Source organism: Chionomys nivalis, chromosome 4 (assembly GCF_950005125.1).
Source record: "Chionomys nivalis chromosome 4, mChiNiv1.1, whole genome shotgun sequence".
Taxonomy (NCBI): domain Eukaryota; kingdom Metazoa; phylum Chordata; class Mammalia; order Rodentia; family Cricetidae; genus Chionomys; species Chionomys nivalis.
Window position 1 is genome coordinate 18,743,197 of NC_080089.1, and position 27,119 is coordinate 18,770,315.

General features: G+C 42.1%; 1 protein-coding gene across 1 annotated transcript in view; it reads right to left on the reverse strand.

The window, feature by feature from the left end:
* Positions 1 to 27,119, reverse strand: part of Muc16 (mucin 16, cell surface associated) — a 191,987-nt gene that overhangs the window by 77,202 nt on the left and 87,666 nt on the right. Inside the window, exons 15-38 of the mRNA XM_057766818.1 lie at positions 23,876 to 24,000; positions 23,721 to 23,788; positions 21,447 to 21,619; positions 20,884 to 20,896; positions 19,554 to 19,633; positions 18,392 to 18,403; positions 16,070 to 16,194; positions 15,796 to 15,863; positions 14,612 to 14,784; positions 14,473 to 14,508; positions 11,987 to 12,111; positions 11,441 to 11,508; positions 10,443 to 10,615; positions 10,297 to 10,332; positions 9,565 to 9,621; positions 5,126 to 5,247; positions 4,920 to 4,987; positions 3,849 to 4,021; positions 3,721 to 3,756; positions 3,494 to 3,550; positions 1,570 to 1,694; positions 1,309 to 1,376; positions 528 to 700; positions 382 to 417 (exon numbers count right to left, since the gene is read on the reverse strand). Coding sequence (XP_057622801.1) covers positions 382 to 417; positions 528 to 700; positions 1,309 to 1,376; positions 1,570 to 1,694; positions 3,494 to 3,550; positions 3,721 to 3,756; positions 3,849 to 4,021; positions 4,920 to 4,987; positions 5,126 to 5,247; positions 9,565 to 9,621; positions 10,297 to 10,332; positions 10,443 to 10,615; positions 11,441 to 11,508; positions 11,987 to 12,111; positions 14,473 to 14,508; positions 14,612 to 14,784; positions 15,796 to 15,863; positions 16,070 to 16,194; positions 18,392 to 18,403; positions 19,554 to 19,633; positions 20,884 to 20,896; positions 21,447 to 21,619; positions 23,721 to 23,788; positions 23,876 to 24,000 — 2,190 coding nt within the window. The remainder of the gene's footprint in view (positions 1 to 381; positions 418 to 527; positions 701 to 1,308; positions 1,377 to 1,569; positions 1,695 to 3,493; positions 3,551 to 3,720; positions 3,757 to 3,848; positions 4,022 to 4,919; positions 4,988 to 5,125; positions 5,248 to 9,564; positions 9,622 to 10,296; positions 10,333 to 10,442; positions 10,616 to 11,440; positions 11,509 to 11,986; positions 12,112 to 14,472; positions 14,509 to 14,611; positions 14,785 to 15,795; positions 15,864 to 16,069; positions 16,195 to 18,391; positions 18,404 to 19,553; positions 19,634 to 20,883; positions 20,897 to 21,446; positions 21,620 to 23,720; positions 23,789 to 23,875; positions 24,001 to 27,119) is intronic.

Sequence of the window (27,119 nt, forward strand, 5' to 3'; positions counted from 1 at the left end):
CCTTAGGATCCCCTTTAACATACTATTCTACCCGTCATCTTGCCTCCTGTGATTACAGAAGTCACCAGAAGCATTTTCAGAGAGAATTTTACCTGTGAGATTGGAGATGGGAGCTGGCATAGTTGAAGAAACAATGTTCACCATAGACACTGTGGGGGGAAAAGACATCCATTTGAAGATATCATCTGTGCATGACACGAGGGTGTCCTAGTCTGGGTTCTGCTAGGGTTTAAAGTGCTGTACACCTCAGGCTGCAGGTTAGTTGAAGAGTGGAATGGAGACAATAGGCTATTGTTGTTTTTTTTTTTTTTTTTTTTCATTTCAAAGGGCTGGGTATAGGGATAGGTGTGGTAGACAATTAAGGAAACTTAGAATACTCACTTCTGGGAGTGGTAGCCAGGATCTGGTGTGTGTAACCTACATGGACAACAGGAGATTTAAACTCTAGTGGAATTGAGGGAAAGAAGGAGTGGGAAAGGAGGGTTTGGGCTCCGCAATATGGCAAAGCACAGATGACTGTTGCTCACCATTGACATAGAGACTGTTCTTGTCCAGGATGTAGGGGCCCAGCTGGGTGACACCCTGGGTCAGACTGCTTATCTCCCCATATATCTGCTCATTTTCCAGCCTGTGGCCAGCAGGGTCTAGGTGGTGGGTGCAGGTGGCATCCACCCCTGTGGCACTTCCATTTTTCTCAGACCTGGGAAGGGTAGATGAGGAGAATGGTGATAAACTGGCTGCTTAAAGAGGGATCCAGAAATGCCTGGTGCAGCACATGAAGGGTTCAGAGGAGCAGAAATATCTGATAGAGACTTACAAAGTCAATTGTAGATTTTCTATCATATTGACTACCAGTAATGTGTGACCCTGAGCAGACAGTTAGTCCAGAATTATTGTCAATTGCAAGAATCAAATAAACAAGTGTACGTTATGGGAAAAGGAGAGGTCACAAGTGAGACATTTGAAGAATAACGTTTGGGGCACCAAAGGTCAACATTAGGGAGCAAAAAGAGCATATTTGTCTTAAGACAAACCATGTGGGCCAACTTCAAAGTTCATAGGAAATGTTCATTTATTCCTAAGTAAGGGGAAGAAGGAGGAAATTCAAAATGGAAGAACAGAAGGTATTCCAATCTGTTGATGAATTGTGGGACAAGCGATAGAATCAGGAGACATTTTGGTACGAGATATGGTACCTCCCAAATTCACTTGTGCATAAGACATTCAGAAGTGCAGCAAGGAATTTGAACACAATCCTTGGACTGAGAGCACTTTAAGCAACTCCAGCCTGCTATTCTGAAGACTCACCTGAGCAAGATCAGCCTGCAGCCAGAATGCAATGGACCAACACTGGTTTTATTGAACAAGGGCCTGAGCTGTGGAGAAAGGAGAAAGGTGAGGAGAAGCAGTGAGGGATAAAGTCAGGACAGAAGAGAACTGAGCAAAGCAGGCATTGTTGAGTTGGATTTGCATATGTATAGTCAGGATGAGGTGGGCGGCGGTGTCTTCCAGGATCAAGGCATGGCATGGCCAGTAGGTGGGCCTAGATGCAGAAAGCAGGACTCTCACCAGGTTCTGCAGGGTTCTGTCCATGATATTGAACTTCCTGGATCCAGGGTGACCCATTTCCTCCTCAAACTCCAGGTTAATGATGGTGAAGTTGATGCTGAAAGGCACCAGGACAGGGCCTGCAGCTGCAGAGGGTATTAGAGGAAGACATGTGCTCAAGCTCTTATTGTTCTCTAGACTTCAGCATGGAGCAACAGCTATGTGCATATTCAAGCACTGTAGAGATACTTCCTGTAGGAAGCACATTTGTTTTCAGGGGAAGAGACGTCACAACAGCTTCAACTTAATTACCAAGGAGAAATCGGACTGTAGTTGAGAGGTAACTTCACCATGAAGCAGAATGGAAGCTTATCTGTCCCTCCAGGGAGCTATCATACCTATAATCATGGCTTCTGAGTTTCATAATGTAAACTATTTTTCTCTTTTATTTTTTATTTTACTATGCTGACTTATATAAGACCACTTTCATGCAAGCCTATAATGTGCTTATCAGTGACCATTTCTAAGCACAGGCCACTTACTTCCTCTTTTCTGTTCCTCCTTCTCCTATTACATCAGTTGCCTAAGACAGAAACATTCAAGTCATCTACTCATGTGCAATTACATATAAATGCATATATAATCTAAGAACCACAAATAAGAGAAAACATGTGATATTAGTTTTTTTTGAGACTAACTTAATTCGCAACATATTGGTTACATCCATGTTCCTATAATTGAAATAATTTGTTCTTTATTGCTGAAGTGTTCCAATGTTCATATGGAGTACCTTTTTCTTTACCCATTCTTTTTTTGGTAAACATATTAACACAACCTGCCAGTCAGTTGGTTAGTTATAGAAATTAAGTAGCTGTTCTAAACTGAATTATTATATAAATCAATTCTTAACTAGTTTCAATCTATGAGAAGACTAAGGAAAATGTATAAATGAAAGATCAGGAAAATAGATCAATTGGTAATGTGACTGCTAAAAAATCATTAAAATTCAAGTTCAGATTTCTAGTACCCATGTTAAAAGAAAAAAAAAAGTCAAGCACTGTTGTGTGAGTCTGTAACCACAGCTCTGAAGGGGCAGAGACAGTAGATTCCTGGAGCCCACTGGTTAGCCAGCTTAATTGAACTGGTGAGCTTTATATGCAGTGTGAGAACCTATCTTAAAAACCATGAAAGGACTGGAGAGATGGCTCAGTAATTAAGACTATTGGTAGTTTTTATTTCAGAGTTCCCAGTGCCCACATTGTAGCTTATAATCATGAATAAGTGATGGAGATGGGTCTTGTATTAATCTGTTGCTTTCATTGGTTAATTAATAAAGAAACTGCCTAGGTCCATTTATAGGCCAGCCCTTAGGTGGGTGGAGTAAACAGAAGAGAATGCTGGGAGAAAGAAGCTGAGTCAGAGAGTCGCCATGATTCTCCCACTCCAGACAGACGCAGGTTAAGATCTTTCCTGGTAAGCCAGCTCGTGGTACTACACAGAATATTAGAAATGGGTTAGATCAATATGTAAGAGCTAGCCAATAAGAGGCTGGAGCTAATGGGCCAGGCAGTGATTAAAAGAATACAGTTTCCGTGTAATTATTTTGGGGCATAAGCCATGCGGGCGGCCGGGTGCCGGGGACACAGCCCCGCCGCTCTTATTACAACAAATAAGTCCAGTTCTAGAGTATCTGATGACCCTTGATGAAATATACCATTGTCAGGAATGCTGGGTGATTTAGAACTTAAGGGCCAATAGAATTCAGAAGTAGGTTCTAAGGGATGCTTTAGGATAAAGGGTGCTAGGGAAGTGTTTGACAATTAAAAATTCCTCAGTGACCTGGGAAGAGCCCGTGAGATCCATTTGGGACCCTCTGGGATTTTTCATCTGCCCTCTGCCGATCTTTTAAATGAGTGGGAGAATCTCAACAGAGGGGAATTCATACCTGTGGGTGCCGAAGAAGTGTTTGGCATTCCTTCAGAAACAGTAGCCATCACTAATGCTGAAAAGCAAAAACAATTTAATTGTTTTGACTGGGGAACCTTTGCATGGGGGGATACAAGGAAGCGGCCCCTTCCCTGTTCATCCCTAAATGAAGGTGAATTTCAGGCATGGAATAGAGATTCTGGTTCATGGCCTTATTCACGAATACTGGAGCCTCAAGATACTCACTCCTGTGGGTGGTGGCCAGAGTCTGCTGCATATAACCTGCATAGATAACAACAAAAGAGTGGAAATGGGGTGGGGTTGAGAAGTAGTGGTGTGGGAGGAGAGGAGCATGACTCTGAAATATAGCTCACCATTGACATAGAAACTGTTCTTGTCCAAGGTGTAGGGCCCTAGCTTCATGATGCCTTTGTTCAGTCTTCTCAGCTCCCAGTACAGACGCTTTCTGTCCAGCCCTCCATTAGAGGTGTTGGGCTGGTAGGTGCAGATGGCATCTACTCCTGTGGCTGTTCCATTGTTCTCAGGCCTGGAAAGGGCAGACGGGGGATTGGTATTAAATAGATTACCTAGGGAGGGATCCAGAAGTGTCTGTCATAAGACTGGAAAGGGCCAGAAGAAACAGAGCATCTGGTATATTTGCTGAAAAGATGGGCTTACCCTCTCTGAATGTACTGACTTCTGTAGCTACCTTGTGGCCGTGAGCAGACATGGAGTGAGACTGAGAGACTCAAACCTATGTCCTCATGTCACAGGGTCTAGAGAGCTCCTATTTACAATAGATGAAAACTGGGATTGGGAGTGGGAAATTGTCTTAAGAGGAGTCCTATGCACTGAACTTTAAAACAGCACCTGCAATCCTCCTTTATTCCAAAGTCAGGAATAAAGGAAGGAATTAAGAGTATTAGGATTCTGTATGTGGGGGTTTGCAGGCTTTGGGGATAGCTGAGGAGGCAATGTGGTACGTGTCCTAAATTCCCCAAAGTTGAGGACATAAAGACAGAAAGTAAGCTGACTAAACTGGTTTAGAAATACTTGAGGAAAGACTGCCTGGTCCAGTGTGTGTGTGTGTGTGTGTGTGTGTGTGTGTGTGTGTGTGTTCATGCTTATGTATGTATATGGAGGTTAGAGAATAACTTGAGTGTTTATTCTTTCTTGGGAGTCATCTGTTTTTTGAGATAGATCTCTCTATGTCTGTCTGTCTATGAGACCTAGGGATAACTGATTTTTGGAAGGTTGACTGGTCAGCCAATCCCAGGGACCCTCCAGTATCTACTTCTCCAATGCTGGGTTTACAAGCACATGCCATCATCACTGGCTTTTTAGGAGGGTGCTGGGAATCAAACTCAGGTCCTCATGCTTGGTCAGCAAGTACTTTATTGACTGTACTATCTTGCAGCCCCTAGACTATTATTATAAGGTCTCACCTGAGCATTGTTAGTCTGCATCCAGAATACAGGGGGCCGACACTGGTTTTACTAAACAGTGCTCCAAGCTGAGGAGAAAGGTAAGAGGCATGAGAACAATGCTGAGGATTTAGGGTTAGGGCCTTCTTCTTGGTTGTGACATGGTTTGGTGAGTGCAGCTTCTATCTGTGGGTGGGTCTTTATACACTGGGAGGGGGGTATCTCACCAGGCTCTGCAGAAGTCTCTCAGTGACATTGAACTTCCTAGATCCTGGGTGACCCATATCATCCACATACTCCAGATTAGTGACAGTAAAGTTGATGGTAAAAGGCACTGGAACAGGACCTGCTACTGTCGGAGGAGGGAAGGGATGTGAGAAACACAATATCTGAACTTTACCTTATTTTCTCTTTCTGAACTTGACTTGGGGCGTACAAATACACCTTCTATCACTCAGAAGGGGTTTCTTCAAAAGTGGACAGTTTCCACCTAGAGAACATCAGTTTCACCTGATAGTTATCAAGGATGAATGGGATTCTTCTAGACTGGTAAATATACTATCAACCAGAAAAGAATTATATTTGACTCTCAGGAGAATGAAAGTTACATAAGCATTCTCTTTTCTTTGAATTTTTGTTTAAACCAAATGTTTTCTTGACATCTGCTTATTCACTGAATACATGTGTGTGTGTGTGTGTGTGTCGATATAGATGTGATTGAGCATATGTGCATACACTTGTGTGTGCATATGCACATAGGTTTGGGGGTCATGTGTATTTGGGAGTGCATACATGTGGATGACAGAGGACAGCCTATATTGCTTTCCTTCAGGAATTGTCCATCTTGCTCTTCTTGAGACAAGGTCTTTCACTGGTCAGGTACTCATCAAGTAGGCTTGAATGGCTGTCTAGTGAGTTTCAGTGATCAAGGCTCTATCTCCCATGAGCTAGGATTGTTAGTACCTGACACCAAATCACTTTATTCCTTCTTTCCTTTTCTTCTTTCCCTCCTTCTCTCTTCCCTTATCTCTTCTTTCTTCTTTCTCTCTTCTTTCTCACCCCCCCTCCTCTAACACACATGGGTTTTGGGAAATTGAATTCTGATTTTCAAGCTTGCAAGGAAAGCACTTTAGAACTCAGCTCTCACCCCAACCCTTATTATTATTTTTATTTTTATTCTTTTTTTTTTTTTACTAAGAATTTTTTATGGTGCACCTTCTCATGACATTCTGGCAAGAACTCCAAATAAGAACTTTGGAAAAAACCCTACCAACTGCTTGAAAATCAATTGCACCTCTACTAGACAGTAATCTTGAAACTCAACCATCACTTTACTTTTGCAGGATCCCATAAAGAGAACATTGCCCCCATGACAGTGGGAAGCAATTCTAGAGGACAACATACCCTCTTCCAAAAAAGTTTCTCCTTAATGTTGGGAATACCGTTTAGGGATTGTTGATTATTACTTGTATCAGGTAGAGGGTTGGGGTGGAAACTATGTAAGTTCTGAGATTTTTTTTAAAAGGGATAATAATAGTGGATAATAGAGTGAATACTTGTGAGCTATTATTTATGTATAATTTACATTGGTACATTAGTATAGTTTTTTGTATATTGATAGAAGCTCAAATTATATCTGTTATTCATGTTTACAGTATTTATTAGCCTATGCAAAATTGTTCTTTCAAATTGTATATATATATATATATATATATATATATATATGCATGTTTCTACCTCTGTTTAGGACATTTTGTATATTGATACAACTTTTAGGATATAGTTTCATATTGCATTATATATTATTCTTATCTCTGATCAAGATACTTATACATTGTTTACATTTTGAGGTCATTGTCCCTATTTGCTGCATATTTGTTTACAGATTACTTAATATTCAGACATGAAGTCTTAGTCTTTAAGTTACACAGATATTAAATATTATAGGTCAATAGTTGTTAATGTTTGTTATACATATAATCAGGTTAATTAGGTTCTTTAGATACATAGAGATTGCCTTCTGCCTAGATAGCTAACCTTCAACCACTTCAAGGATCTGTAGAATATGACATTTAAATAACTTAGGATTCTGTTGACATGAGACATAATTTTTCTTGACAGCACCAATCTATATCTGAGAGAATGTTGAGCACCGAAGACACTCCACTCAGAGTTTGCTTTCTTCTTAGAACAATTAACCTTTGGGCAAGGAACTGCCCATGCCTCAACCACTGACAAAGCATATGATCTCAGGATTGGGTAAGCAGGACACAAGGAAAAGAACTGTCAAATCTTGCCAAGACAGGGTAAGACGGTTCTAAACAATTTCCTGCCTCTAAAAATTGTCTGCCAGTTATGATAGGCCTTATCCAAAGTTGGTTGCGTCAACGTTGTCCATGAGACTTTGGATGATTGCTCAGATAGCCAACGGTCTCTATCATATACTGTTTGCTTTAGAAGCTGTTTGATTGCACTTCCTGCCTACTCAAATATCTCCCTTCTTAGGGTTTCTATGGAGCTGAAGATTAAATAGTTGCAGTTACCTTCCTCTTATGATTTAGCCAAGCTTATTTCCAATGCAAGACTTTGACTCTTTGGAATAAAATGCTTATTAAAACATTAGTCATGTGTTCCTTGCTTAATATTGTCTATGTTGGTTGTAATTTTATACTTGATATCTGTTCCCATTGTATATAGTTTTGTAATGGGTTTGGATACTCTTGTTTAGACAAAAGGGGGAGGTTATGGGGAAGCTTTGTTAAGCAATTATTTTTGTGTGTGTGTGGCTTTCTGGGACCCTGAGAAAAAAATGGGCACATGGCTCAAATGCTCTCTCTCTCTCTCTCTCTCTCTTGATTCCCTGGCACCAAGCTGAGCTTGGACTTCTCGTTCCTGTTTTATGTGTTTTCCCTTTATAGTAAATAAAAATATAATTGTTTTGTCTTTTAGCTAACCTGGTTATTTCCCAAATCAAACTAACTTCTACAATTTTTGATACAATCTTTTCTCATTTTACATAACTATCCCCATTCCCACCCACTACCTCTCCTTCTCCTGTGCCACCTTTCTCCCCTTCCTCATCCCACATCCACTCATCAGAAAGGGTAAGTCTTCCCATGGGGAGTCAACAAAGTCTGACACTTCACTTCAAAGCAAGACCAAGTCTCTCTGCCCTATAGCTAGGCTAAGCAAAGTATCCCTCCAAAGAGAATGGGCTCCTAGATGTCAGTTTAAACATTAGGGATAAATTCTAGTCCCCCTGCAAGTGGCCCCACAGACTGCCCAAGCCTCAATACTGTTCCTCACATTCAGTAGAAACATTATGTTGGTAATTTGTGTTAGAGATCAATTTAATGAGCTTACACACAACAGTTTTGTTATTATGGACCAAGCAGTTATTACAATGTCTATTATACAAATTCAAAACGGAGGCAATGAGGACTGGCAGAAATGGCTTAGTGGATTAAGCTGCTTGCTGCCAAGTCTGATGACTTAAGTTGTATCTCTTAAACTTACATGGCAGAAGGACAGAACAAACTCAAGTTGTCTTTTGACTTCCAGTTGTGCATAATGATATACAGACATTAATCAAGCAACCAGTAAATGGAAATATAAATCCTGAGCCAATGAGAAATTAAATAACTTGCCCAGATCACAGAATACAACTTGAACACAGGACATATTACTGTAATGTTCATATATTGCTTCCATATAAGCATGGGCAAATAGAGGTCAAAGTGCAAAGGTTTTCTCCTTCTACCATGTGGGATCCAGGGATTGAACTCAGATTTGTAGCTTTTACCCACTGAACCCATTACAGGCCTAGTATTTTTTTTTATAATTCTTACAATAAAAACATTACATATGAGGTAGAAATACATGAAGAATATAATCCTAAAAATAAAGAAATGATTTGTCATAATCCATCAATTATAGACAAATCATTTTTCTTAAAAAGCCTGATGAAAGAATATGACTATAGAGGAGCTGGAGAGATGGCTCAGCGGTTAAGAGAACTCACTGTTCTTCCAGAAGACCCTGGTTCAGTACCCAGCACCCACATGGCAGCTAACAACTCTCTGTAAGTCCAAGATCTGACACCTTCATACAGACATACAGGCAGGCAAAACACCAATGCAAATAAATAAATACAATCCCCCAAAACAACAACAACAACAACAAAAGACTATGACTATAGTTTCTACACATAGTACAGGATCTTATACACATTTATATTAAGGAATATATTCATGATGAGTTATCCAGAATAACCACTTTTCTACTCAATAACAAGAGTCCTTTAAGCAAGCTGTATGTGAGTTGCTTAGTCGATAAACTAGGAATTTGATCTTTTGTTGAGATGTTTGATAGCATGCCAGTGACTGCACACTATATATCTCAGCCAACAGCCCTGCTTGTATATATCCTTCTAAGGGCTGGGGGAGGATTTAGACATCCATCACCACCAATAAACATCAGAAACAATTACCAGAGATTCTGAATACCAGGAAATAGAATTAAAGGGATTCTTGGTGGCCTGGGATGAACCTGTGAAAGTCACCAAGAGTTAACCTTAGGATCCTCTGCAATAGGTCACTTCCTCCACTCCTCCTGACTCTAAGACTCTAGAACCACTGGGGACGTCTTCAGAGAGGAGAATTCCTACCTGTATGGCTCGGAGAGCTGGTAGTCAACACTGTAGAAGCCGTGGTCATCATGGAGACTGTGGAGGTAAACTCTCAAATGATTAGAGTAGAAACCCCACTAGCTTGGAGACATCAGGGAAAGAATGCAGATTCTGGGGTTAGTTATGTGTTTAAGCCTTTGTCCATCACAGGCTAGAGATGAGGTTGTGTCATTTAGCAATTTCCTTTGAGTTGAAACATTTATTCAGAAAAGGAGAGAAGAAGCTCATGAGCCTTAGAAAAATAAACAAACTTCACAAGTCTGGTAAAGCTAAAGCTAAAGATTCTTGAGAGCCCAAGGTTATAGAAGCCATGGAAAACATTTAAGGAAGAAGGTTCTGACCAGCTTTGGTGCCTAGGAGAGACTCTCTGACATGGTGAGACTCCTGTAAGTCAAGTAGAGAGCTTCAGGGGTCCAGTTCTTCTGAGTTTTGACCCATGCTAGGGTGGCTATTGACGATGAAGCTTCCTTTGAGTCACCCCTGCTCTTGTGAGTAACCCCAATAAACGCACTGGTTACCCAAGCTGGGTGGTAGTATAGTTGCTACTTTGGTGCAACTCTCTAGGATGAGTAGATGTTTGTTTGTCGCCTCTCTCAGGGAAAGTATCACACCACAGTTTGGGAAATGGAGAATGGGCCTTTGACCTCTTTCATTCCAAAGACGTGGAAATCATATGAGTCATAGAGATTTATAAAAACTGAGAATACTCACTCTTGGTGGTGGTAGCCAGATTTTGATGAGTGTAACCTGCAAAGAAAATGAAAGAAAGACTGAAAATGGAGGGGGATACTGATATGGAGTTAAGAGAGAGAATGTGGGCTCTTCACTAAAGCAAAGTGAAGGTGGCCATTGCTCACCATCGACATACAGACTGTTTTGGTCCAGAGTATAATGGCCCAGCCTGCTGACACCATAGGTCAGCCGGCTGAGCTCCCAATACACTATCTTTCTGTCCAGTCCCAGGCCAGTGGGGTCGAGGTGGTGAGTGCAGACAGCATCCACTCCTGTGCCTGAACCATCATTTTCAGATCTGGGAAGGACAGGTAAAACAATGAACAACAAAGGACTCCTTAACAAAGCATCGTGAAATGCTAGGATAGGGTCGGGAGTAGCCGGAGTAAAGGAAAAGGCTGATAGAGGCCCAGAGAGATGGATCTATAGATGGGGTAATTTGCCATCAGTCCTGACAACTTGGCTTCCATCCCTGGGACCCACATGATGGTATCAATGAATTATCCTCTGGCTCCCACATGGATGCCATGGTACTGGTGTGTTCATACACACACACAAACACACATGCATAAATGCATGCATCCATTTACATGTGCATACTGGACAAATAAACATCTTTTATAAAGAAAAAAGAAGATTGGAAAAGACCAGAAGCCAGACCTAGATAATGAACATATTGATTTCTCCTAGACTGAGACAATCAGAAATCATGGAGTGATGAATTTTTATCAAATACAAGAATCATATCTTCACTCTCATGTTTTGGGATCTGAGGTGCTCACATATCTAAGACAAGTGAGAAATGGATTTAGGACTGACAGCAAGTGGAAAAGAATTTATTTTTCTTCACAGTAATCAGAGAACAGAATTTTAAATGTGAAAGGCAGCCTCCTTTTATTCCAAAGGCAGAAATGGGATTGGAATTCAGACAGGATAAGCAGGAACAGTAAAATTGTGCTGATGGTCTACTAGTATGGAGATAGTTGCGGGGACGTGGTAGGATTGGAAGACACCTTGTGTCACGGCTTTCTCACTTCACCTGAACAGAAGCTATGCAGAAAAACAACAGAAGGAAACAGTACATTTTAGATTTCACACCCCATTTCCATATCCCCAAACCCACCTGAGAGAGTCCAGGACACAGCCAGAATACACGGGACCAACACTGGATTTTTGGAACAAGGGCCTCAGCTGTGGAAGAAGGTTAGAGGAGTGAGAGGAAGAAACGAGCAAGTACAAGTGGGGCAGACGTGAGACTGGCAAGGTCCCGAGACATGTCATCCTTGGGGTCAGGCTGAGATGGGCTAGGTCTTCTTGTAAGATTTGATCTTTGCGGCTAGGGATAAACTCTTCTTCCAGTGGCTTGTGTAACAGGAAGGCATGGCTTACATCTATGTGCTGTGTTAGATTCAGCGGGCAGGACTCTCACCAGATTCCAGGGGCTTCTGTGACAGGTAGGCATGGCTTCCACATGTATGTGGTGCTAGGTGCAGTGGGCAGGACTCTCACTAGATTCCAGGGGCTTGTGTGACAGGTAGGCATGGCTTACACCTGTGTGTGGTACTGGGTGCAGTGAGCAGAACTCTCACCAGCTTCCAGGGGCTTGTGTGACAGGTAGGCATGGCTTATACCTGTGTACGGTATTAGACGCAGTTAGCAAGACTCTCACCAGCCTCTGCAAGATTCTTTCAGTGATATTGAACTTCCTGGATCCAGGGCGACTCATGTCCTCCTCAAATGCCAAGTTAGTGATGGTGAAGTTGATAGGAAAATGCACCAGGACAGGGACTGCTGCTGTACAGGGGGTGTAGGAAAGACACACACTAAGACAATTGTTTTTCTCTGAACTTGAACATGGAGCATCAGCTGTGTATAGTCTTGCACAGAGGAGATCCTTCTTCTAGGAAACATGTTTCCTTGGAAAGCAGACCCCATACCTTCAAATAAATAACAAAGGATTGGTGTGTGTGTGGCTGACTTCACCATGAAGCAGAAAGAAAAGACATATGTCCTCCAGTTGGCAAAATCTCTATAGGTTTCTTTCTTTCCTGAATTTCCTTTAAAAAGCCAAGATTTTTCTTAAGTCTCCATACTTACTGGTTTAAAGCAATTTTTTTAGTGAAGACTGTGGCAGCATTTACTTCCTCATTTGCTTATGTAGTGATGACTGTGTGTGTACATGTCAAAGCGTGGGTGTGAAGATCAGAGGAAAGCTTTCAGGAACTGATTCCTTTCACCATGTAGGTCCCAGAAAGAAAAATCAGTCCATCACACTTGGCAGCAAATGCCTTTCCTCTCTAAGTCATCTTACCCACCTGTCCTCAGGTAGCAGATGTCAGATCATGTCTGAAGTTCTTTGCTTAGATCAGACTGATAGCTTGCACTGGACAAAGAATTGTAATGTAATGCAAGTAGCATCAAAATGGAATACAAATGTAAGAACTCTAGCAAATTATGAAGGATTTGCTTCCAAGTCACACAGTCTGTAAGTGGCAGGACTGAATGTTAATATTGGACATATACTGCCGACTTCATGTTTTCTATGCACACAGCTTCTGTGAGATTGTACTGTTATATTAGATCTGATTTTCTTACTGTGAATGTGCATCTATATGACAGTGCATGTTCGTGTGTGTGTGTGTGTGTGTGTGTGTGAAGGCCAGAGGAACAACCTTGTGTATCACCCTCAGGAACACCTTCTACTTCCCTTGGGATAGAAACCCCAGTTGTCCAGTGAGGCCCAGGAACCTGCCTGTCTCTGTCTCCACGTACTGAAATGTCAAGTACTCACTACCACATCTGGCAATTTCTCATGGGCTTGAGGAATCAGATTCTGGTTCTGGTTCCAAGTCAAGTGCTTTATGGAGGTACTCCTCTGCCCTGAGCTGGCTTTGGACACAGTGACCACGGTGTACTTCAGGCCTCACCTAGCAGCCCTGTTGGTTCAAAAGGCTGGGAAAGGATTTAAAACTACAGACTGCCTATGGGTTACATAGAGGAGTTTTAGAAAATGTCTTGGGCAATTAGGTCTGATATTTAAGGAATTCTCAGGGAATTGAGATGTGCTACCTGTTCCATCTTACCTGTGGGACTGAAGACAGAGGTTGTTGTCCTGCTAGAAATCGTGGTCACCACAGAAGCTGAGGATCAAAAGGTACCAGGTGTTTAGAGTGAATGTCCTTTCATTTTCAAGATACTAGAGGGGCCGGGCGGTGGTGGCGCACGCCTTTAATCCCAGCACTTGGGAGGCAGAGGCAGGCGGATCTCTGTGAGTTCGAGACCAACCTGGTCTACAAGAGCTAGTTCCAGGACAGGCTCCAAAACCACAGAGAAACCATGTCTCGAAAAACCAAAAAAAAAAAAAAAAAAAAAAAAAAGATACTAGAGGGGAGTGCACATGCCTGAGCCTTCCACAGAATGTGCAAATGTGCACCTGCATATGTGCATATGGAGCCAGAGGGCAACATCTGATGCCATTTGTTTTGCAAATTATTTTATTTTGTGTATGGGGTGTTTTGCCTACGTCGTGTCTATGCACCGTGTACATGCCTGGTGCTCAGGGAGGCCAGAAAGAGGCATCTGATTCTCTACAACTGGAGTTATTGATGGTTGTGGGCCATTGGGTGGGCATCTAGAATAGAACCAAGGTTCTTGGTAGGAACAGCAAGTGCTGTTAACTGGTGAGTTTTCTCTCCAGCCCCTTTGCTATTTTTCTTCCTCAGGCACTGTCTACTTTGTGTTTTAAGACCAAGGTGTAAGGGGCCTAGCTCGGAGATATCATTGGGCAGCCCGCTCAGTCCCCAATACAGTGCTCATTGTTCAGGCCAGGTTGTAAGACCCGTGAACCTCCAATTCAATTAGGCTGACTGACCAGTAAACCCCAAGGATCCAGCTGTTTGCTCCTACTAGAGCTAGGATTACAAATGTGCACCACTATGCCTGGCTTTCTACTTGGCTGCTAGGGATCAAACTCCAGGCCCGATGCAAGCACTTTACTAAGCGCTATATCTCTAGCCTGATTTAGGACAAGGGCATAAGTTTCTGTGCAGCCATAGCTGGAGAGGTCTGTAGAAATGAATGAAGGGCTTTTGTTTTTACTTCACAGGGCTTTGACTTACAGAGTAGGAGATACTTACGGAGCCTCATAATACTCACTCATTGGTATGATGGACAGGCTCTGGTGTGTATAACCTGAAGAGATAATAAAAGAGTGAGAAGGGGGCAGGGTGAGGAAGTGGAGGCTGGGAAGGGAGGATGTATGTTTTGCAATAGAGCACATAAGGCCACTACTCACCGTTGATGTAAAGGCTGTTCTGGTCTAAGGTGTAAGGGCCCAGCTGGGTGATGTTATTGGTCAGCTCGCTCAATTCCCTATATACTTGTTCATTGTCCATCTCAGACTCAGTAGGGTCTGGACGGTGAGTACAGATAGCATCTACCCCTGTGGCTGCTCCATCGTTCTCAGACCTGAGAAGGATAGATGAGGAGAATGATGATAAAAAGATTGCCTAGAACGCATCTTAGATTGATGGGGGCAGGAGAGGAAGGAGCCAGGGGAGATGAGATGACTGGTGTAGAGGTGATACCTGAGGCCTAGTGCCTCTGAGTGTACTAACTTCCGGTAGCCTGTGAACCCAAGCAGACATGGAGTAAAGAAGTTTTATTGACTGTGAGACACTAATCTGCGTTCTCATGGTGTGAAGAAGAGAGAGTTCATGTTTAAGACAGATAAAAATTTGGCAATAAAAGCAAAGAGAAAGACATTAGTGTCTGTACTGGTTAGCTTCAACTATCCACCTGAATCACTGAGGAAAAAGAGTTTAAATTGGGGGTAATCTCCATTGGTTTGATCTGTGGTCATGCCTGTGTGGACTGGTCTTAATGAAGCTAGTTAATGTGGAAATACCTAACCCATTTTGGTTGGCAACATACTCTAGGCAGCGGACCCTGGACTGTATAAGAATAGAGAAGTCAAGCTGAGTACAGGCAAGAGAGATTCCTGCTTTTATTTCTCTGTTCTTGATTGTGGGTGTGATGTGACTGTCTCCGTCATCAGTGGTTGTGACTTCCCTGAAGGTAAGTATTACTGTCACTTGAAAGTATTAGCTAAAATAAGCTATTTCTCCTCTATGTTGCTTTTGGTTGAGGTGTTTTATCACAGTGACAGAAATGAAATTAGAACAATAGTTTAAGAGAAATTCTGGGGATAGAATTTAAGGCTCCCTTTTTTCACAGTGAGGGAATGAAGTTGAAATTGAGAATGGATGAACAGGAAAGGCCATCAACCTGCTGCGGTCTGCAGCTGTGGGGCTGGCTCAAGTAGCAGTTGTTGGGTTTGAGGACACATTGGATGCTGGATGCAGTGCTTCCTAAATGCCACATGGGTAATGTACAGATAGGAGAAAAGGAAAGAACCCAACCGCACTTTGGGTCTGGGACGTATTGAGGATCTCTGGCTTGTTTAATTTGAGGACTCACCTGAGCAAGATCAGTTTGCAGTCAGAATACAGGAGGTGGATACTTGTTTTATTGAACAAAGACCAGAGCTGTGGAGAAAGGGGAGAAGGCTGTGACTACAGGGACTGAGGGAATAAAAACTGTTTTTGAGATGTGTGGACCTAGCTTCCAAGAGCAAAGCTGGAATCTGTGGAAAAGGTTGAGGTTGGTGGGACTTTCTGCAGAGTGCCATCTAACTGATAGGCGTTGGCTTACATATGTGGGAAATTATGCATATACCGGGCAGAGCTCTTACCAGTCTTCGGAGGATTCTCTCAGTGGCATTGAACTTCCAGGATCCAGGTTGACGCATGCCCTCCTCATACTTGAGGTTAGTGATGGTGAAGTTGATGGTGAAAGGCACCAGAGGAGAGCCTGGCACTACAGTGGGCATGAGAGAAAGACATTATGAGCGGCTGCTCATATTTTCCAGCACTAGATTCTTTCTCTAGGATCACAGGTTCCCAGGAAAGGGCGTAGATCCGGCATCACCTGCCATGTACCAAACCTGAGTAGACTTTCTCTGTGGGAGTTAGTACCCCATGGTGCAGACACTGAACACATCAGACCCTGTGATGATAAAATTCCAACATGCATCTTTGTTTCCTGAGTTTTCAATTAATCCAGTTTGTTTTTCTGCAACCCAACCCATGTACATGCTTTTCCTTCCTTTTTTCCTTCCTTCCTTCCTTCCTTCCTTCCTTCCTTCCTTCCTTCCTTCCTTCCTTCCTTCCTTCCTTCCTTCCTTCCTTCCTCCCCCCCACCTACCTCCATGTCTCTCACCTCCATGTCTCTCTCTCCTTTCATAAAGGTAAAGGGTTTAGAATCTGTGAGATGACTCAGCAAAATCACTTGCTCGCGGCACTGGATTTGATACCCAGGACTCACACACTAGAAATAAAGTGCCGGCTCCCATAGGCTGTCCTCTGTTCTCAACACTCATGCCATTGTTTATGTACACACATGTCTGTGTGCACGCACAAGCAAAAATTAATTTTTGAAATATTTTTAAAGGCAGAGGGTGAACTAGGGAGACAGTTCACTGACTAAAGTCAAGAATGAGGATCAGGGCTTGATTCTGGAACTCATTCACAAAAAAAAAAAAAAAAGCCAGACATGGCGGTATACACTTCTAATTCCAGTGTTGGGGAGGTGGGAACAGGTGTATTTCTGGGGTTCATTGGCCAGTCAGCTTCTCCTACTTGGTGAGTTCCAGTCCAGTGAGATGCCTTGTCTCAAAAAACAAAGTCTAGAAGGCATCTGAGGAATAACACCTAAGGCTGGCCTGCAGCATGTACAGGCATGTGCACAAACGTGCAAGTTACTCCCGAGTGTGCATATACATGCACACAGGATAAGAATGATCTGAAGAAATACATTGGGGCTATACTCCATTTTACATGCTTTCCTTAAATTGGAGCCATTGATTTGGTGGGAGATGATATTGGGAAGCTTATTTTATATATATAAAGTTTGAGCAAAGGAGAAATTACTCATGTAATCTCCAAACTGGGTCTGAGTCAAGCCCAGCCTTTGTGGCCCCAGTATGTTTATCTTCAGATCTTTTACCAAGGTCCATGGACAGGTCCAGATGATACTGAAACCTCAATTTTCGTTTTTTTTTTAAATTTTATTTAATTTTTTGTTTTGTTTTGCATTTTACATATCAACCACAGTTCCCCTCTCTCCCTCCCTTCCTCCCACTCTTCTCCCACCTTTCCCTAATACTCCTCCTTTCATGCCTCAGAAAAGGTAAGGCTTCCCAAGGGGCGTCAACAGAGTTTGGCATATTCAGTTGAGACAGGACCAAGGCCCTCTGGCTGTATAAAGGCTGGGTAAAGTGTTCCTCCGTGGGGAATGCGCTCCAAAAAGCCGGCTCATGTATTAATGATAAATCCTAGTCTCACTGTTACTGGGCCCACAAATTGCCCAAGCCGCAGAACTGTCACCCACATTCAGAGGGCTTAATTGAGTCCTATGCAGGTTTTCTAGCTATCAGTCCAGAGTGAATGAGCACCCACTAGCTTGTGTCGGGGGCGGGGAAGGCAGAGAAGGGGAGCAAGGAAAGAGATATCTTGAAGAAGGAGCCATTCTGGAGTTAAGAAGAAATACGGTGCTAGGGAAACTCCCAGGAATCCACAAGGATGACCCCAGCTAAGATGCCTAGCAATAGTGGAGAGGGTGCCTGAACTGGCCTTCCCCAGCAATCAGATTGGGGAATGCCCTAACTATCATCACAGAACATGCATGCAGTAACTGATGGAAGCAGATGCAGAGAAACCTCAATTTTCTTTAGTAATCAGTGACCAGTATACCCTGGGTACATGTTTGTGTTTGCTAGAATTTAGAGCAGACTGCAGTTCTGGCCACGCCCACTGGCAGCAGCTTCTTTCTTTGCAGCAGTCATTGTAATGGAAATGAGAAGCTCCCTACAGAAAGCCTGTCTGTGAATTTCTAACCCTTTAATAGACTCCTCAGGTTCTCAGATTCCAAGAGAATTGCAGACAATATTCCCCACCCACCCCCAGGAAGTTCACAGATTTGAGGATGCCACACTCAAGCAGGTTCAGAGCACTACCTGTGCTGACACCTTCCACACAGTACACCTGAAACTAGCTGTGTGCCCCTCTTCTCACTTCCTCCACATCCCAAGAGTCACACATTCTTTCTTGGAAATGTAAGGTCCCTCTCCTTCCTCTCCCTAAGAATCAGGGACAGCCTGATGCCCATCTAGGAATTGGGGACAGCCTGACTACATGAATCACCCTCTTCCTCTTAGATCTTTAAGAAAGGATCCTCACTGCACTCCATGGACTTGATCTTTCATCAGAGCCACCACTGTGCTGTCTGTCCAAGGGACTAACTAATTACTGTTCTAATGCGTCTCCTACCCTAAATCACGGTCTGCCGCAGCATTCACCTTGAACCTCACACCCTAGCACTTTCAGCAATGTAAAACAAGAGACTAGAATAAGATAAGAACAGTGTCTGCTCTTTCAGAATCTTCAACAGAGCCAATGCACAGTTATGAGAAGCCTGGGTATGGGATGCTGAACTTCAGCCAAGGTAGAGCCCACCCATACTAGATGACATTGGATTTCTCAGGTCTATGTATAGTGTATGTTCTCATTTCTTCTCAGTGGAAAACAAAGGGGCGGTGGAGGTGGCTCAGTCAGTCCAGCGCTTGTCTCACAAACATAAGGGTCTGATTTCAGATCCTCAGAACCTATTCAAAAACCTGGGTGCAGTGTTATACTACACACCTGTGATCCGAGCACCGGTAAGACAGAGACAGGAGGATCTCTGGAGCTTGTTGGCTGGATGATAGTAAAACTGAATTGGTGAGCTACAAATTAGTCAGACACTATCTTAAAAAAAAAAATAATGTGGCGAGCATATGGGAACAACACCCACCATTGATCTTTGGCATCCACATGCGTGCGCAAATATCTACACAAGACACACACCTAAGAATGTGGGGAAACAGACTGATCCAGGTCTTTCTCAGAGTCCATAATGAAAGGACAGAAGAAACTTTACTTTTGTGTCCTTGTCTGAGAATGGACTTGGCAAGGCCAGTCTGATGCTAGAGTCAGTGTCTCTGAGGAGAAGTTGAAGCTGACATCCTTTTTTTCTGGGCTGTACTTACCCTTGTCCTAAGGGATATTTTCCTCTTGGAAAGAGTATATATGATACCGACTTCTTTTTTTTTTTTTTTTTTTTTTTTGGTTTTTCGAGACAGGGTTTCTCTGTAGCTTTGGAGCCTGTCCTGAAACTAGCTCTTGTAGACCAGGCTGGTCTCGAACTCACAGAGATCCGCCTGCCTCTGCCTCCCGAGTGCTGGAATTAAAGGCTTGCGCCACCACCGCCCAGCATGATACCGACTTTTTAATGAACTTATTTGGCATAAGTCATCAGGTTATGCAAAACTTCCTGGTTCCAGTTATTCTTTTTGTCTTCTTATTTCTTGTCTTCTTAAATTCTCATTCCCAGTTCTTTAACTCAATATGTCACCATTCCAGACCCTTAACTTTGTCATTAAAAGCATAAGTAGAGAGAAACTCATCCAGGTACCCACAGGTCTCACCCTAGGGCCATCTATTTTAATCGAACACTTACCCGTATAATTCTGTTTTTCTTCTCTTTCTGCCCTGCTGTCTGTTCTGTTTGTTTATGTCACATCATCATCAGGGCATTTAATACAGTAAGTTCTTAATTAATACTTGTTACATGCATGCATGGATGAATGAATGAAGCCTCAGGGATTTCCTAATTTCCCACTGTCACAGGACATGAGAGGTTTGTAGATATCACATTTTCCTATGTCTCTCCAGTGCTAAGATTCCAAGTACATATTACCATGCCCAGCTTTTTTGTGGATGGTAGGAACTGAACTCAGGTCCTTGTGCTTGTATAGTAAGCACTTCATCAACTGAGCCATTTCACCCACCCTGTAGAAAGGTATCAAAAACAGAAGCTCATACCTGAAGAGCCCAAGACAAGAGTTGTACTTATTGACAGGATACCAGTAAAAGCCATAGCAATTAGATGAAAATTAAAATGAATCTAAGAGAAAATGCTTTTCTCTAGGTAAGGGCTCCTCATCAAAAGATCATAAAATCATTTTCACTGTCTGAATCTATTCTGGGAGTATCTTTTCTGAGTCAGGAGATAAAGATTGCAGATGAGGAAAACTTAAGCTGTTTGGGCTCCTTCCCTTTCTAGGGATGTGGGATGAGGGTGACATGATATGTGGGTTCAAATTACTTACTGCTAGTGTTTGAAGTCAGGAGCCAATGGTTATAACCTGCATAAAGAAAAAAAACCAAAAGTTAATATTCAAGGAATAAGGAATGAAAAGGTTGCAAAAGCCTGGAATGAATGGGATAGCATCTAAGGCCTTGAACATGCTAGGGAATTGATCTACCACTTATCTAGATCCCTAGACTTCTACTTGACTAAGACAGAGTCTCACATTATAGCCCAGATAAATCTTGAACTCATGATCTTTATGCTTATAGCTCTCTTAAGTGGCTGAGATCACAGGTGTGTATCATTATATACAAGTACAGGTATGTGTTGCCTGACCTAACTTGGATTTATTTTTAAATCATATTTACCCACCACTCTCAAAATGCAGATTCTGGGGGCTAGTTCTAAAAATCAGAGGTCAATAGGAGAGCATTTGTCCAGTATACATAAAGCCCTCCATTTGAAACCCAGCGACACACACACACACGAAGACTCTGTAGACAAAATCTAGAAAACGTAATTAAAACATAAAAAAATTCTTTATCAGGTTGTCTGCCATTCACCTCACATCCACCCTCTGCAACTTCGGTATCTAGTCTTTCCTTTATTTCCAGAAAAGCTATTGCTTCTCTTTCCCTGTTTCCATCTTCCTTTCCTCTCTCTCCTCCCCCTCTTTTCTCTCCCCCTCTCTGTCTTCCCTTCCTCTCTGTCTCTCTGTCTCTTTGTCTCTCTCTGTCTCTCTCTCTCTCTCTCTCTCTCTCTCTCTGTGTGTGTGTGTTCTGTCTCTTTCTGTCTTTCTCTCTGTGTGTGTGAGCGTTCTAGAGCCTAGAATGTACAATGAACTCCCTGGGGAAGATACCTGCAGCTGCTCACACACTCACCATTGACGTAAAGGCTGTTCTTGTCTAGGATTATGAAGTCCAGCTGGGTGATGCCATGGGTCTCACGGCTCAGCTCCCAGTACAGCTGCTTTGGGTCCAGCCCCATGCCCGTGGGCTCAGATCGATGGGTACAGATCATGTTCACTCCAGTGGCTGATCCATCCTTTTCAGGTCTGGACGCATGGAGATATAGGGATGAGAATAAATTCAAAGTGGATGATAAGGAGGCTTGTAAGATTGTCTGAGAGCTGGAGATATGGCTCAATAAGCTAATGATGCTTGCCATTCTTGCAGAGGACCTGAATTTTGTTTCCAGCATGTCTTCTGGGCAGCTCATAAGCCCTGTGCCTGCAACTCCAGGACACATGATATCATCTTCTAGACTCCAGCAGCACCCACATGTATGTGTGCATGCTCACACATAAGCACACACTTACATATGAATAAAAATAAAATTCTTTTCTGAACAAAAAAGAATAATACTGACAGAAAATGTCACAAGAGGACTGGGCCGATGGCTCTGTCAGTAATGAGTTGCCCTGTGAACACTAGCACCCGAGCTCTGTTGGAGAGCCTGTGTTAAAAAGCTGACCCTGGTGGTATACACATGTAAGTCTAATGCTTGGGATGTGAAACATAGATCTCTAGGGCTCACTGGTCAGTCAACTTAGCCGTATTGGAAAGTTCCAAGATAAGGAGAGACCTCAAAAACCAAACAAACAAATGAAAAACAAGGTGGTGAGACCTGAGGGATAATAACTGAGGTTGACCTCCGGCCTCCACATGCATGTACACATAGATATGTATAAAGCCATTCATGCATGAACACACACATACACACACACCACAGAGATAAAATTAGCATTCTTACAAGGCAAAAAAATCTACAATTTATGAATAATCATTGGACAAAGAAGGTAAACTGGGACTAGAGACGGCAGGATTTTTATTCATGAGCGTTCAAGTTGAATATCTCTTATCTGAAATGCTTAGGATGACAATTTTTTTCAGATATGAGAGCATTTCAGATTTTTGGAATAGTTGTATAATTTTTTTTTACAAATTTAACATGAAGTTTAAATTTCTCTAATATTCAAAAAAAATTGAGGATCAACTTGGCATGCTCGAAATTCTAGGGTTAAAGACATGGCTCAGTGAGTAAGATCATTTGCTGCACAAACTTGAAGACCCAAGTTCAAATCCCAGAAGCCACAAAAATGTTGGGCATAGCAGTACATATCTTTAATCCCAGATCTGTGGGAGTGATCCCTGCATTTCATTGACCAGCCAGTATAGATGGAGGGGTGAGTTTCAGGTTTACTGAGAAATTGTCACAAAAATAGAAGGTAGAGAAACAATTAAAGACATCCCATGTCAACCTTGGGCTAAACACACCCAGACAAACAGGTATAGCAACACACTCTCATATGACACACACACACACACACACACACACCTGCACATGCAGTTTTCTGGAGCTGTGAGCATTTTCGAGTTAGAAATGCTTAATTTGTGCCAGCCTCCTACAACTTTTAATCCATCATCTCAGAATAAGCCTGAAAATCAATCAGGCTGTTCAGCTCAATGACCTTGCAAATAACTTAGCTGTTTGATTCCGTAGTTCTTCCTTTTTGTCTTAGCTGTGAGCACAGAACTCTTCAGCCCCCTTGAACAGTTCTAAGATGGGTTAGGAAATGAACATGGAAAGCAATGAGATAACTCGCTGGAGAGGAGTGCGGGTAGCACAACCCTAGCAACGGAAGTTTTAAACCTGGGTATAGTTGTTTGCAGCTGTCATTCCAGTATGAGCACTGACAGAGAGAGATGGGAGACACAGACAGGAGAATCAGCTGAAAGTTTGCATTTACAGCCCAGAGGAAGAAATAACAAGAGAAACTAACACATAAACAAGGGGAAAGGAAGGTAATGACTCAATAGGTTGTTCTCAGACTGTTACACATGCATGCACTTGGGTAGACACATATGAATCTGCACACACACAAACACACACATGCAAATAAAAATAAATCTTTAAAAAGAGAGGTGGGCATGCCACAAACAGTTTGGATTTACACATTTTCTTGAATGAAGATTAATTTTTAACATCTCTGAGAAATTATTCCTGGAGGTATATTCTACATCTTGGTTAGGACCAGAAAGAAGTTCAGAGGTTAAGAACTGGGGAAAAGATTCAAGACAGATAGCATCCCAGGTACTCAGTGCTGCTTTGATGGGCAAGTGGGGAATGTGAGAAGCACAAAACCTAAGACTTACGTGAGCAAGGTCAATTGACACCCAGAGTACATTGGACCAATGGTGGTATTCTTGAACACAGCAGCAAGCTGGAGAGGAAGGAGAGAGGAAAGAATAAGAAACTGCAGGGGTGATTAAGAGATAGAAGAGGGAGGTTATTATATAAGAACACTTACCAGGTACTGCAGGACCTTCTCTGTTTTGTTGAACTTTAAGGATCCTGGATTTGTCATAGCTGGTGTGTATTGTAGATTTGTGATGGTGAAGTTGAGGGTAAAGGGCACCAGGGAATGGGTCATGGCTGCAAAGCCAAAAAGCAGAGAAAAGAAATCTGTCTTCAGCTTGCATGAGATCCTTGTTTTACCCTTTCTACAGCCTGCGCCAGTCCTCCCAAAGATAGGCTCCTATTCTCTGCATCACAAGACTCCACTCAATTTGTCCTTGAACAAATTCAAGTAAGAATGTATACTTCCTCTGTATGCATGTGTGTGTGTCTCTGCGTGTGCAAGAGAGGTGGGTGTCCTACAACCTTTCCTAACTGCTCAATTGGCTTCCTAACCACAGCAGATATAGAGCATAAATTAAATTACATGTGACAGCTCTTTATTGTCTCTGTGCTCATATAAATGGGAATGTGTGTGTATGTGTATATGCCTATGTATGATGTGGGGGTGAGTGTATGTATGTCTGGAGGCGGGGAAGGACATACTTGGATGTCATTCCTTGAACACTTTCTGTACCCTATTACTTTTATTTCTTTTTCAGATATGGTCTCTTTAGTCTACATTTCACCAAATCAACTGTTCTAGTTAGCCAGAGAGCCCCAGGAACCTACTTTTTAAAAAAATCTCTGAAGCACTGAGATTAGAAGTGAACCTATGAGTTCTGGGAAGAGAACTTGGATCCTTAGATTTGTAAATCAAGCAATTTATCACCTGACCTATCATTTTAGTCTCACTGACTGCAATTTTATTTCCTTCCTTTGTTCAACAAATTTATATTTCCTACATGAAATACCATAGCAAATATTTGTGGTTAGCAGAATAGAATTAATGTCTGATATTTAATTATGAGAGAACTCCAACAACAACAAGAACAAACCCTGAAGGATGGATGAAAATATTAGAAAATAAATTCAAAAGATCTGAAGAACAAAGGGGCAAAGCATTGTCATAGCAGAGAATATCAGGAACCCGTGGATAACACAGCCTCACTGGCAATAATGAATGAAGGAGAAAGAGAGAGCATTAGGGACATTTTTGCTGTCCTCTCTATCGCTGTTCTACCAATGCCATCTCTTGGTGAGAGTAACAGGAAGCGAGGAAGATGGAAGGGAGAACGTGAGAAAGGAAAAAAGAGAAAAGGGGGACAGGAGGAAGGGAAGAAAGGAGGAAGGAAGATAGTGTGAAAGGGGAAAAGGAAGGGAATAGAAAAGAAGGGAAAAATGGAGGAAAGAGGAAGAGAAAGGAAAGCAGGGAAAGAAGAGATAAAGTGAGGTTGAAAAGAAGGAAGGGAGAGAAGGGGGAGGGAGGGAAGGAAAAAAAGGAAAGAATGGTTATTAAGAGATATGCGTGGTAAATAATGTGTTTTGCTTTGCTTTACCACGTTTTAATTTTGTATGTATGGGTGTGCGGAACACATGCATGCAGTTCAGAAGAGGGCACCAGGAGCTCTGGGACTGGGGGTACAGATGGTAGGAAACTGACATGTGGGTGAGGGGAACTGAACCTGCTCTGTAAGAGCAGCCAGTGTTCTTAAATGCTGGGGCATCTCCCTGGGCCCAAATGCTAATCATGTAACAACGATGAGAAATTACAGAAATATTTCATCTAGGAAAGTAATATACTCTGATATAATATGTTAAATAAACCAACTTTCTTGAGCCAGAATCTTATTATGTAGTCCATAGTGGCCTTGAACTCAGATCCTCCTGTCTCAGCCTTCCAAGTGCTGGGATTTAAGGTGTGGGGCACAGTACCCAGGTTTTGGATACACATTTAAAAACCTTCTTGTGTATGGTAAACAGATTGCAAAGGGAGAATTAGAAGCAGAGAAACTTCAGGAAAAGCTTTCTGGTGTCAGGGTAAGAGGTAGTAGTGTCCTGGATAAGAGATGGAGTGAGGAAAACAGTGGACCCAAAGTGATACGCCCTAGCCCAAGCATTCTGATGGGTAAACAGAGGGTGAAAGAAGGAAGGAGGCTAAGATGCTCTCAGATGTTTTATTCTAGTAGCTACTTCATTTCCTTAGATTATAACCCCACTAACTCTATGGCAATGACTTTCACTGTTTACCACACTGCTGTCCCTCAAACTATAGCCTGGGATTCAACAAAGCCATCAAATGTACTCTGGACTACACGTGTTCATCATATTAATTTCTATCTCTTCTGTATCTAGACTCATTCCTTTCCTCAATATTTATTATTCAATAGCACCAGTTAAATGGTCATATAATCAGTTCTACATCAAAGGACAATCTGATTTATCATTCTTAGAGTTTACCATGAATTAGGAATTGAAATGAACCCAACTTTTAAGCCAGCTAAATCTAGAGATAGTACTTTTAATTGCAATACCACTTCAGATATGTGGAGGATGGGTTCTTACAGGCTCCAAGGCCAAGGCTGTGACATTTTGAGCAAGAAGTAACTGCAGTAAGAAATTACAAAGTCATCAAGTATAAATAGTGTATACTGTTTTTGGCTGACCACCAGAGAAAGCAGAGAACTGGATGAAGTCACATCTGATGATCCAGATGAGCTTATGTTAAGCTATTAATGTCACAGGAAAACTACAAAAGTCCGTACATGTCAGAGAATCCTAGACTATCAAACAGCAAAAATGGATCAGAAGTAACTTCCTGAGTTACTCTTATGTGTGGTAAGAATTCTGGAGCTACTTTAAATACAGAGTGAGTGGATACTACTATCAATTAATAATTCCTCCCAGGAAGAGGGCTTATTACAGGTAGAAATGAATAACATTACCAGGTGGTGATATCTACCACAAAAGAGGGTTTGATACAGGTGGGAATGGATACTGCTATCAACTGATGATGTCTGTCATGGAAGAGGACTTGCGCCAGATGGGAATGAATTGTATCAACTGGTGATTTTTACTGTGGAAGAAGGGTTGGTGTAGGTGCTACATAGCTGCATAGATTAAACCTGAGAATCACTAAAGATTTGAATCAGTAAGAAGGGATGTGTCCATGTATTTCAGAAACATACTTCATTCCTTCTTTTCTTAGAGGAATGAGGATGTTTCTTGCAGCTTTACTATATATAATGCATTGTGTTACCAAAAGTAAAACATGTTTGCTCAATACCAGATTTAACTGAAGTAAATAGATTATTCAAAATTAGAGAAAATATAAAAACTTATGATAGATTTATTTCACAAAATCAAGCTTGATCTAC